This window comes from Anomaloglossus baeobatrachus, chromosome 11 (genome assembly GCF_048569485.1).
Source record: "Anomaloglossus baeobatrachus isolate aAnoBae1 chromosome 11, aAnoBae1.hap1, whole genome shotgun sequence".
NCBI classification, from domain to species: domain Eukaryota; kingdom Metazoa; phylum Chordata; class Amphibia; order Anura; family Aromobatidae; genus Anomaloglossus; species Anomaloglossus baeobatrachus.
This window is the reverse complement of record NC_134363.1, coordinates 16,542,895-16,554,866: the sequence shown is the minus strand read 5'-3', so window position 1 is coordinate 16,554,866 and position 11,972 is coordinate 16,542,895. Positions and strand designations below refer to the sequence as shown.

Here is an 11,972-nt window from a genome sequence, read left to right as displayed (position 1 = left end):
TGGGGGTTAATAAATTGGTAAAAGAAGGGTTTTTTTGTATTTTATTTCAAATAAAGAATTTTTTCGGAGTTTGTTTTTACTTTTTTTTTACTTGCAAATTAGGGATCAGGGGGTCTCATATACACCTCTCATTACTAATCTAGGACTAAGTGGCAGTTGTGAGCTGCCATTAACCCCTTATTACTCAGCGTGCCACCACACAAGGGCAATTGGAAAGAGATGGGTAAAGTTCCTGGATTGTCACATGTAATGAATGTGACAATCCTGGGTGGCTGCAGGATGCTATTTTTAGGCTGGAGGGGAATAAGCAGACCCAGTCTAAAAATACCAGCTCCCAGTTATTCTGTTTACTATCACTGGGTATCAAGTTTGGGTGGACTGCACACCATTTTTTTAAAAAAATTATTTCAATAATTAAAAAAAGCCACATGCAGTTCTCATTTTGATACAAAGAGAAGAGGAGCACATGGATGGGGCTGTAGCCAGTGGCCGCATGCTTTATTTGTGCTGGGTATCACATGTGACAATTTAAGGGGAATACTTGAGGTCACAAACTGGCTGAATCTAAAAGAAATTAGCCAAAAGCATCTAGCAGAGAAACTGACATTTTCCCTTGCTGCACTAAAATTAAGGAAAAATCATTTAAATCTAGAGTTTCATAAAGCAACGTGGGACTCCGGCACCAAACCTTTCACAAATCTAATGACAGGATACGTTTGTGACACATAGCTGCTTCAGTATGGTGATATTCAGGCAATCCATGCATGTTTAGTTGCTGAAAAACAGCCACAAAGCATGCAGGGAAGGGACTGAAGCATGGCCCTCGAGCACCCCCGATACTCAACAGTGCTGAGGGTGCCGAGCATCTTGATGCTTGATCGAGTAACAAGCACTGCCGAGGGAAAAATCATTTTATTTCAGATTATTTAGCTATACCTTTATTCTAAAATATAAAATGGTATGACAATGATGTCTGGTATGACAAGCATGTTGACTGTTTTACTCTTACAACACTATGACTAATTAATTGATATTTAACAAATTAGATGCCTTAAACAATGAATGATAACTGAATAATCTTTATTAGACAGGTTTGGGAAGGCTTTTATTGGGAAAACCATCAGATTTGATTGCAATTATTTATTCATTGCTTCATTAGAGATGCTCAGATGATCATGTAGCATCTAACAGATTAATTCTATTCCTGGTCGTTCTGGAGCCGCTATGACATTTTTAAAATTATATTTGCAGGCAATATAATTAGTACACCCAGGGCAGAAACATTTTTCCATGTATCCCCTGAAAAAAAAGAAAAACCCATACATCGTTAATACTTAGAATATGTACATACTTTAAGCAAAAATCCTTTGTTACAGTTTTAATACTATCGAAAGTTTCCACATAACCTAATTTGCACAGTAAAGGAAAAGAGATGAGCAAAACCGCAGATGTTTGGGTCCGGACAAATTTAAAAAGTCCAGTTCAAGACCTGACTTGACCGAAACTTTAGCCTGGACCCCAAACCCCATAAAAGTTTAAGGTAACCAACGGTAAGTGCTATAAAATGGAGGTAGTAAAGGCTAGGGGCACTGGCGATCATAGACAGAAAAGGGCCTCTATGAAAGAACAATATATGGGTCCTTTACAGGTCAAGAACTCATCAAAATACACAATTCCATCTCTCTTGGAGATACAAATGGGCCCCCAACCTTTTGGGCCCCTGTATGGCTGCACAGGCTGCACCAATGATATGTCCGTAAAATGGCAATTAAAGCAGGACAAATGTATTTACTGAATTTCGATGTGGCTGTCCCATTGTTTCCTTGTCCGCTCATTATACCTTACGAATAGTCACTTCTTACCCCAGCTTATCACAGCATCTGTGATTGGTTGCAGTCAGACTACACCTCACTCTCTGTTCTGGTGTTTGTGATTAGTTTCCCTTATTCTAATTGTCTGGATCCCTGAAGTGGAGTGTAAAAAGTGAAAAATTGGAAAAAATGGAGTAGGATCCCCCATGCTTTGGTACCCAGTGCAGATAAAACAGACAACTGGAGGTTTCAGCCCCCCACTGTCTGCATTATCTTGGTTGTGTATCAAAGTAAGAGGAAACCCAGGTGGCTTTTTTAATTATTGAAATAAATAATTTAAGAAAATGGCATGAGGTCCCTTCCATTTTTTATACCCAGTCAAGATAATGGGATAGTATTCTCACGTTGGGGAGTCCCATAGTTATTAGGCAATCCCCAGCCTAAAAATAGCAGCCCACATTAGAAAACATGACTGATCAATGAGGTTGTTGAAAACCAATGACAAATACACAACTGTAAGAGCGGTAATGTCAGTGAATTTACGAGTTTAGAGCTGGGGTTTCCACAGTACCTCAGCTCTGACCTCAGATAAACTCATCTGAGTTAAACTCATTGAACATTGAATAAATGTCTGCAAATAATTACTCAACTTGCACATATAGGCTAATCCGTGATTGAGTTCAATGAGTTCATCTGAGGTCATAGCATGGTATCAAAGCTGTGACTTCAGGTGAACTCACTTTAAATGAACTCATTGAACTCAATCTTGGATTATCAATATGTGTGGGAAGTCTGATAACCCAGCATTGAATTCAATGCAGCCAGATTCCGATTTATTGACTGCAATGGTGTGGGTTAATCAGGTAATGCAGCACCATTGAAGTCAATAATCAGTCAATCCAAGACCATTGAAATTAATGCCAGATTACCAGAATTAAGTTCAGTGAGTTCAGCTCAGGTAAGTTCACCATAGGTCACAGTTGGGGTACTGTGTGTACCCTAGCTGTTACTTCAGGTGAACTCACTGACTTCACCACTCTTACAGCTGGGATTCTGTCAGTGTTTCCTGGACACTGCAGTAATCAGTCAAGTTTCCTATTATGACCAAGCACTGTGCCATCTGGATGTAGCAGAGCCAGGATCATTGTGGGAAGTCTTCATGTTGATTATTTCAGGCCTGCAATGATGTTTTGAGGGTTAATAATTTGGAGAAAGAGGATGTTTGTTTTCTTTGAATAAAGGATTTTTCTCTGTGATTTGTGTTCATTTCATATTACTTATATGATTAGTAATGGAGAGTCCTATAGATTTTTCAACAAATCCCAGCTCTCATTAACCCCTTATATTAAACTGATTGCCACCGCATCATGGCAATTGAGATGAGCCAGGTAAGCACCAGGAATTGTGCATCTAAAGGATATGCCAATTCTAAGGCAGCTTCAGGCTACTATCTTTAAGTTGGTTAGGGCCCAATAACCATAGGTTTCCCCAGCCTTCGAATACCATCCCCTAGATGTATGCTTTATCTTGTCTTGGTATCAAACTTGGGGGGAACCAATGCCATTTTTTTAAATTATTTATTTGAATAATTTAAAAAAAAATCTGCCTGGGGGCCTTATAATTTGATACACAGCCAAGATTTTGCAGACAGCTGGGGACTTCAACCTCCAGCTGTCTGCTTTATCCTTACTGGATATAAAAATATGGGGGACAATAAGCCATTTTTACCAATTATATATTTATTTTTACATTTTACTGTGGGGACCCAGACAGATAGCATGAGGGCAGCCAATCACAGATGCCAGCACAAGAGGGAAGGGCGCTTTATGATTGCAATTACAGATGCTGTTATGAAGGGTGGAAAAGGGAAACAGTGAATATTCATAAGATATAATAAAGGACCTGGAAACAGTGTGGTAGCTGTGTGGAAACTCGACAAGTATAATTGTAATGCTATTATCCCCATTTTGCTTCATATACTTATTTTTATTATTTGTTATCTGGGCAGCCATAACCGAATAGTAACATGGACTTCCCTGAGCAGTTCTTGTTTGGGAACCATGCACGGATGCTAGGTGTCTGGTACAGACCCTAAATTTTACAGTTTAGATTCTCCCATCTCTACACAAGAGCTCTATAGACCTTTTATTTTACATGGATTAATAGTAACAAAACTTGTGTTTGCAAAATCCTTTAGGACATACATATTTCTTACCAGGATAGTGTATTTGTCCCTTATATTGGAAACATCTGTTCATGGATCCAGTGCAGTTTATCTCCTTGGTACTCTTACATTCCTCAAAAGTGCCAATACAGAAGGCGTTTGGACATTTTACACCATTCGGTGTTGGATCTTCGGCAATAACTGGAGAAATACACAAAATGAAATATTTGGATTGAGTATTTACTTAAAACATATAAAGGCAATCTGTCAGCAGGTTTCGCCTATGTAATCTGAGAGCATTGTAATATAAAAGCTGAGACCTTGATTCTAGTGATTTTTACTTTCTGGTCTGCACACTATCATTTTGATACAATCACCATTTTATTTACTGCAGATCTAGCAATACTCAGAATACTGAGTCCTGTATAATCACACCCACAACACAGATTGTCAGCTTTCTGTGTACTCTGTATGTTGACAGAAATTGAAAGCTGCTAATCAGTGGTGTGAGCAAATTTCTTAAAAGCAGCAGGACTAGGAGGCATGAGACAGCTAGTACTGTAGTGATAATCTCCTATTGACAAAATCCAGATTTCATTGAAACAGCTGCACACAGCCAAGTAATTGACACATCACCAGGGCCGTAACTACAATCGGGGCAGCTGAGGCACTGCCCCGGGGCCCCAAACACCCAAGGGGCCCCAAACTGATGGCAAAAAAATGTATTTTAATACTTTAATTTCTCATAAAATACCCAGCTCCTATATTATTCGAGTTTAAAGTTAATAAAAATAATGAAAAGATCCATGAAAGTGCAAGCACAAATGTTTTTTGTTTGTTTACTTTAAACGGGGAACTGCTATTTTGCTTAGTAACAGGAGCTCTATGGCAGACAGTAGACTGTTAGCTGATCGTGTGTTGTTGTGCCAGGCGTTGACTCAGCCAATAGTTCAGGCAGCGGCCGCGATGCGACGTGCACTGACACTGAGGTCTTGTTTTGAGAGGAGACAGACAGTCTCAACAGACACAAATATCTCTGTGACAAACTGTGAGAAGCCCTGCCCCTCTCCAGTCTGCAGGTCTATACTGCTGCGAGGGTGCAGGTCTATACTGCTGCGAGGGTGCAGGTCTATACTGCTGTGAGGGGGAGAGAGGGAGGAGGGGGCATTCTCCATAATCACACATTCCTTCCGGCACTGGGTCATGCAGAATCATAATCTATCTTCTCAGTCATCTGCCTCTTGTTTTCAATAATCAGAGCTGTGTACAACCCCCACTCTCCTCACAACCGGGAGGGAGCAATAGTGACTGCTGCTGTACCTGTGGTAAGGGATTGTATTTGATATCTGGCACCTGATGGGGGAGGCAGAAATGTCAGCTCTAGTCTCTATCCTCCTGGAGAGAGTGGCTGGACACAGTGCACATATAATTTGCTGATTTCCTAATAGTTGAGCATTCTTCACTTTCATCAAGCTATCTAGATGTTTGCACAGCGTGCATCATGTATTTGACTGTTCCTGTGTCTAAGGCTGAACGATCCTTCTCTTGCCTTCAACTCATAAAAAACAACTTGAGAACTACTATGGCTCAAGAAAGACTCAGCAGCTTAGCTTTACTTTCAATTGAGAATGATCGAGCTCAACAGATCAACTTTGGCAAAGTAATTGATGAATTTGCTTCTCTGAAAGTAGGCTAGGTTCACATTTCCGTCAATTTGTATCAGTCACAATCCGCGGCTCTAGTAAACAACGAAATCTGTTTGGCGGAGTCTCTTGTTTCTCATAGACTTGTATCAGTGGCAGATTGCAACTGATGACCTTGTGTTGCATCCGCTGCGCGGCGTATCAGTTGTTTTTGGACTGACCACCGGGCGTAAACAACGCAGAATGTAACGTTTTTTGGGTCGTCAAAATTAACGCACCGCACAGGAATCCGTCTCAATCCGTCAAGCTTGTAAAGTTTGTCTATGGTGCTAGATTCCGTCGTAATCCGTCTTACGGCGGAATCCAGCGCTGGATTCAGTCATGCTCTACTGAGCATGACCAGCTTGTTTGGCACACCCACTGGCTGTCCCAAACACAAACGAATCATGACTGATCCGTCAAAAAACGGATGCACAGCGGATGTAACGGACAATCTTTGTGAACGGAATCCTTTGCAATAACACATCCATTGCGTCAGTTGACATCTAAAAATGTCGCTCAGTCGCAATGATGGACCTGACGGTTTTAAAATAATGGAAATGTGAACCTAGCCTTAGCAAACAAATGTTTAAGTAGCTGTTTAAAACTGAACAAATTGGTAATGTTTAAGTAATGATATGTTTAAGTGAGCAAAGTTTAAAGATATACTGTTTAAAAATACTTAATATTTAATAAACATATACAGTTATTAGAAAATTGTGCAATATTTGGAATTATTCACCTTATTAAGATTCAAAACATATTCACTGAATATTTAACTTCTAAAACTTGCATCATAAACAAAATCTATTAAAGGTCTTTCAGAATGTGGTGAAGCCAGTGTGTTGTATACAACAATGCGTAGCAAGCTTCACCACGTTCCGCACAACCTCTAGTAATTGAAATGTTGAAGGGCCCCACTATGAAGTTTTGCCCTGGGGCCCCGAAGTTTATAGTTACGGCACTGCACATTACTGGAATTAAAGTCTCTGTCCCTTTGACGTGCTGCTCTTGGATTACATATCAAATACCAGCTGAGAGATATCCTTTAATGTTTTTGCTCAATTACATAACATTTCGGCTTGATGTAGTAAAATGATACTTTCTTGTTTAAATTCTGGATTCACATTTGTAATTTGTAATGAATATTCTGAAAATTTAAAAGTTCAACAGATACAGTAGCACAAATTTCTCACTTTTTGATCTCCAGTCTTCTAACCCCGGGTTCCTCAACTCCACTTCTCTGGCGCCACCAACAGTGCATGTTTTCAGGATTTCCTTAGTATTGCACAGGTGATAATTTAATAACCTGAACAGGGGATAATTCCAACACCTGTACAGTGATAAGGAAATCCTGAAAACATGCACTGCTTGTGGACCTTGAGTACTGGAGTTTGAGAACATTGCTCTGACCTTTAAAGTAATTATATTTGTATAGAATTTTAGCCTGTAAGCAAAAATTGTTCACATTTAGAGATGAGTGAACCTTTTTGATAAAGACTCACCAAACTCAGGTTTGGTACGAGCCTGAGCTTGTTCATTTGGCTCGGCAAACAAGAGCATTACACTTAAAACTTGATGATTGGTTCAGTTTTGCCACGAACATCTTATTTCAAAAAATACATTTGGAATCTGGCACAAAGGGGTAGGAGCAAGCGCTTCATACTCACCGATTCACCGGGTCGGCTGTCACACTGCTCACACGCGGCTGTACGCTGCTCTTGCAGCCTCTCCTTCACTTCCTTTGCCGCTCATCACATATGCACTGCTTTCCCTGATGTTGCCGCCCACTGGCCGGCTACTATCCGTGATTGGTTGCAGTCAGACGTGCCCCCAACCTGTTTGATAGTTTCTGCCTGCATCCAATTACAGGCGCTACCTGCGAGTCAATATCATGGTATAACAATAATTAAATAAATAAAACAATTGTTGTAGGGTCCTTCCATATTCTAATACCCAGCAGAAATAAAGCCCATAGCCACAGGCTGCAGCATCCAGCCCTGTGCTTTTTTTAGCTGTGTAGGAAGATAAGAGGAACCGCATGTGGCTTTTTTTTAAGTATTTAAATAAATAATTAAAAAAATGATGTGCAGTTCCCTCCAATTTTGATGCCCAGTCATGAAAAAGCCCGAAAACTGGGGCTGGTATTCTCAGACTGGCAAGTGCTATGGTTATTAGGCCCCCAAGCTTAAAATTAGCAACCTGTAGCTTCCCGAGATTGTCACATCTATTACATGCGACAAGGCTGGCGGTTTACCCGGCTCATTTGATTGCTCTTGTGCAGTAGCAATTGTGGTAATAAGGAAATAATAACAGTCCACAGCTGCTACTAAGTCCTAGATTAGTAATGACAGGCATCTATGACACCCCATCACAAATCTGTAAGTGAACGTAAATAAACACAAACACAGAATAAATCTTCTGGTCTAAAGTGCAGGGACAAGTCCAAAACTAGCACTTTAACAGTGACAATGTCAGCATTGAGGTGCGGCTGCCCCATACACACTCCTCAGACAGCATTGTCAGTGTTGAAGGGCTGGCGGGAGCAGGACATGGCCCCGCACTTTAACAGAGGCAGTGCCGCGATCAGCGGTAACGTCACGCAGGTAAGTTGCGATCAAAGCAGAAAGGTTCCCAGGGTCCTCCTTACCTGCCAGCGGCCTTACTACGCTCCCTGACAGCCTTTCAACACTGACCTCCATGCCGGCTCTGTCACTGTTATACTGCTGTCAGGGTGCGGGACATGGCCCCGCTCTTTAAGCTAGGGTGCTTCAGGTCCCCAGAGGTCATACCGTGGCAAACCGGGTAGAACCTCCGATGAACTGAGTGACATCACTGCTGCCAGCCATGTCTTACTCTTCAGTGTTTCCTGGAGCCTAGAGAGAATGGACATATTTTTGGTTTCTCCAATGTCAGATGTAGCAAAGCCAGGACGGTCGAGGAACCTTGTGTGCATTTCGTCAGACCTGAGTGTTTTGGGGTTAGTAAAGTGGTGAAAGAGGTTTTTTTTATTTTATTCCAAATAAAGGTTTTTTTCTCTGTTTGTGTATTTCTTTGAATTCTCATAGAAGACCCCTTACCATCCCTATTTTTGGGCTTGATGACAGCTGTGCGCTTTTATTTACCCCACATTACCCCAAATGCTATGGCACTAGGGCAATTGGGAAAGCTGGTAAAGCGGCGAGCTTGTCACATTTAATGGATGCGACAATCTCGGACAGCTACAGGTTGCTATATTTAGGCTGAGTGTCCTTATAACCATAGGCTTCCCCAGTCTGAGAATAGCAGCCCCAGCTGTGAGACTTTATCATGGCTGGGTATCAAAATTGGGGGACCGCATCCTGTTTTTTTCATTATTTATTTAAATAATTAAAAAAACAAATGCAGTTTCTCTTATTTTGATACGCAGCCAACATAAGGGCATGGCTGGACGCTGCAGCCTGTAGCCATGGGCTTTATCTGTGCTGCGTATCATAATATAGGAGGGCCCAACGCCAACTGTTTCATTAATTTATTTTTATACCATGATACTAACAGTACACACTAGATTGTACGGGCTCCTTCCAGGTATGATGTCATTTCAAAATGCAGTCTGACATTTTCAGCTAGATTATACATTATTTTTCTAAGTCGAAGTGGGCATCTCGTTGATTATCGTAGAAGCAGGGGTCTAGGGGTAAAACCCCAGATGGTGAGCATGCAGGATTGCATGATTATGGTGGACCCACCAATCTGGGGGTCTTACCCCCACACCGCCGCTTCTATTATTATCAACTCCATGCCCACGTGGACTAAGAAAAATAATGTTGCTTCCTCGTATCAGATAGGTTCATGGAGGTTTTTGCTGACATCCTACCCATGTGACCAGAACATGGACATGACGTCAGCAAAGGTCCATTTAGCCACTGGGATATAGATGTTACCGTAGCAGATGTGAACACATGGACCCGGAACCAACAGAATCACCGGGTACAGCATCGCCGGTGAGCACCCAGCAGTGTGTCTAATGAACTCGGGTGACCTCCTGAAAACACGGGGTTGCGGTCAGGAGATCTTCTGAGTAAAATGTATAAAGGCTGGGAAAAAGACTCACGTTCAGTTTTGGTTCGGTTTGATAAAGGGGTTAACTCATCTCTTTTCACATTTACAAAAAAATCTGTAAAAGTTACAGGAACTAAAAATAGTTTTTTGAAAAGTTGAAATATTATGAACTTGAATAAGATTTTGGTTTTATTTACCAGTCAATTATTCCTATATGATTATTGCCATTGTGACACTCACGTTCATATCCATCAGTATTGCATAAGTGTCCGGTGCAGCATTTGGCATAAAATCGATACTTGACATTTTCTATCGCTACTGAGCCATTGGTCCCACACATGGTTTCATTTGCGCAGCTTTTTAGTATTGATTTAAACATATAACCTTCTAAAAAAAGAAAATAATCATCAGAAAACAAGGACTGAGGGGGTAATGCTGTAATTTTGCTAAAGAAAAAATAAGTTACCCTCACTTCTGTCAAGATATTGGGAAGCGGTCATGCATCGATCTCCAAGACATTCAATCTCAGACTCATTACATTTTGTAGAGTTAATGGAGAAGCCCGAATAACATTTATAGGTAGAAGCTGAAAAAAGGGGATATTTCACTGATATTATCTGGTGAGAGTCATAAAATAAAGAGACATTAAGGTGAAAAGATTAGTATATTGATTGTTATCGAATTTTCTTTTACCAAACAAGACAGGATATATATCACTTCCAACATTTGGCCCTATGGTGACTTGGGCATCAAACTTAAAAAAGTTTTTTTAATCATATAATAAGTGTCTTAACTTTTGTTTTTGTATTCTTATACCATGTTTTGGAGTTTCTCTTCATCCATCACTTTTATTTTAAGAGAATTAACCTTTTAGATCAATCACAAGTTTTAACAAATCATCTATGTAGCGTAAAAATGGTTCTAAATAAAACCATCTCTGGCTAAGAATGTTTGGTCTATGTGAACACACCACTTGATTTGGTAAGTGATGAATCCATGGTATGTTTTGGGGCACATTTAAATCAGGTCCGATTTCACCATTTTTTATTTTTCAATATGTGAAAATTGTTACAGCAAACCAGATTTACCAGAGATGTACAAGATCCATAATAAGTTGCATTTAACCTGTTTAAAATGATAGAGTAACTTTGCAATAAAGTTCGACAACACTCCTTGGTGTCCTATGTGTATGTATATAATGTGTAGTGACTCGATCGGTCTTACCTGAGACAACAAGAGCGGAGATCAGGCACAGTAAAGTGACCAGGTTCTTCATTGTGGATGATTGGGCGTCTTTTCGGATTCTTTTTTGCTCGTCCTGCTGTCTGCACACATGGACCATATAAATACCCTTTGGAAGGGTAAAGAAACTATTGTATCATGGGATGGAGAAGATCTAGCCCAAACACTTCCCATAGGGGGTTATTCTGCTCTCAGCAAAGGTCATGTGTCTAATAGTACAGTGATGATGTATCTTACAAGGAGTCCATCAGAATGTCTTTCAATTTGATCTTGCCTTAAGAGAATGTTCCCGTGTTGTTTGTGTTTGTGCAATGTTTAACTATTAGCTTGAAATATATGAGAATTATTTGCCTTCCCTGAGGAAGTTTGGGTGGAATTATTTTATTTGTCAACATAAGCTTTTACTGTCTCTCTCTTGCCAAAAGTAAATTTCCATTACTTCACCCCATTTTCATTTTCATTTTTTACAGTGGATACGGAAAGTATTCAGGACCCTAAAATCTTTCACTCTTTGTTTCATTGCAGTCATCTGGTAATTAAAAAAAGTAATTTTTTTTCTCATTAATGTACACTCTGCCCCTCATCCCCCATCTTGACAGAAAAAACCCCAGAAATATAGACATTTTTGAAAATGTATTAAACAAGAAAAACTGAAATATCACATGGTCATAAGTATTCAGCCCCTTTGTTCAGACACTATTATTTAAGTCACATGCTGTACAATTCCTTGTGATCCTCCTTGTGATTCTTCTACTCCTTCATTCAAGTCCAGCTGTGTTTAATTAAACTGATAGGACTTGATTTGGAAAGGCACACATCAGTCTATATAAGACTTCACAGCTCACAGTGCATGTCAGACCAAATGAAAATCATGATGTCAAAGCAACTGCCCAGGGAGTTCAGAGACAGAATTGTGGCAAGGTTACAAAAGTATTTCTGAATTACTCAAGGTTCCTAAGAGCACAGTGGCCTCCATAATCCTTAAATGGAAGAAGTTTGGGACCACCAAAACTCTTTCTAGATCTGGCCATC

General features: G+C 40.2%; 1 protein-coding gene across 2 annotated transcripts; it reads right to left on the bottom strand.

Annotated features, from left to right (window-relative positions):
* Positions 1-1,076: 1,076 nt before the first annotated feature.
* Positions 1,077-11,128, bottom strand: LOC142256399 (uncharacterized). 2 transcript variants are annotated; one of them, XM_075328063.1, is made up of 5 exons: positions 10,923-11,128; positions 10,165-10,284; positions 9,939-10,085; positions 4,027-4,176; positions 1,077-1,299 (listed from the first exon to the last, which is right to left on the bottom strand). In XM_075328063.1, the coding sequence occupies exons 1-5, from the start codon at positions 11,038-11,040 to the stop codon at positions 1,223-1,225; spliced, it is 612 nt and encodes a 203-aa protein (XP_075184178.1). In that variant the 5' UTR covers positions 11,041-11,128; the 3' UTR covers positions 1,077-1,222. The 2 variants fall into 2 exon arrangements, with proteins under 2 accessions (XP_075184178.1, XP_075184179.1); XM_075328064.1 differs by having other exon boundaries at positions 10,171-10,284; positions 10,923-11,125.
* Positions 11,129-11,972: the final 844 nt, after the last annotated feature.

What these genes read in the sequence shown, in the direction of transcription:
- LOC142256399 (XM_075328063.1), bottom strand. Translation starts at nt 11,040, where the DNA reads ATGGTCCATGTGTGCAGACAGCAGGACGAGCAAAAAAGAATCCGAAAA. An exon ending in CAATACTGATGGATATGAAC is followed by an intron (nt 4,177 to 9,938) that starts GTGAGTGTCACA and finishes GTATTTCTCCAG; the next exon opens with TTATTGCCGAAGATCCAACA. An exon ending in GGGACAAATACACTATCCTG is followed by an intron (nt 1,300 to 4,026) that starts GTAAGAAATATG and finishes CTTTTTTTTCAG; the next exon opens with GGGATACATGGAAAAATGTT.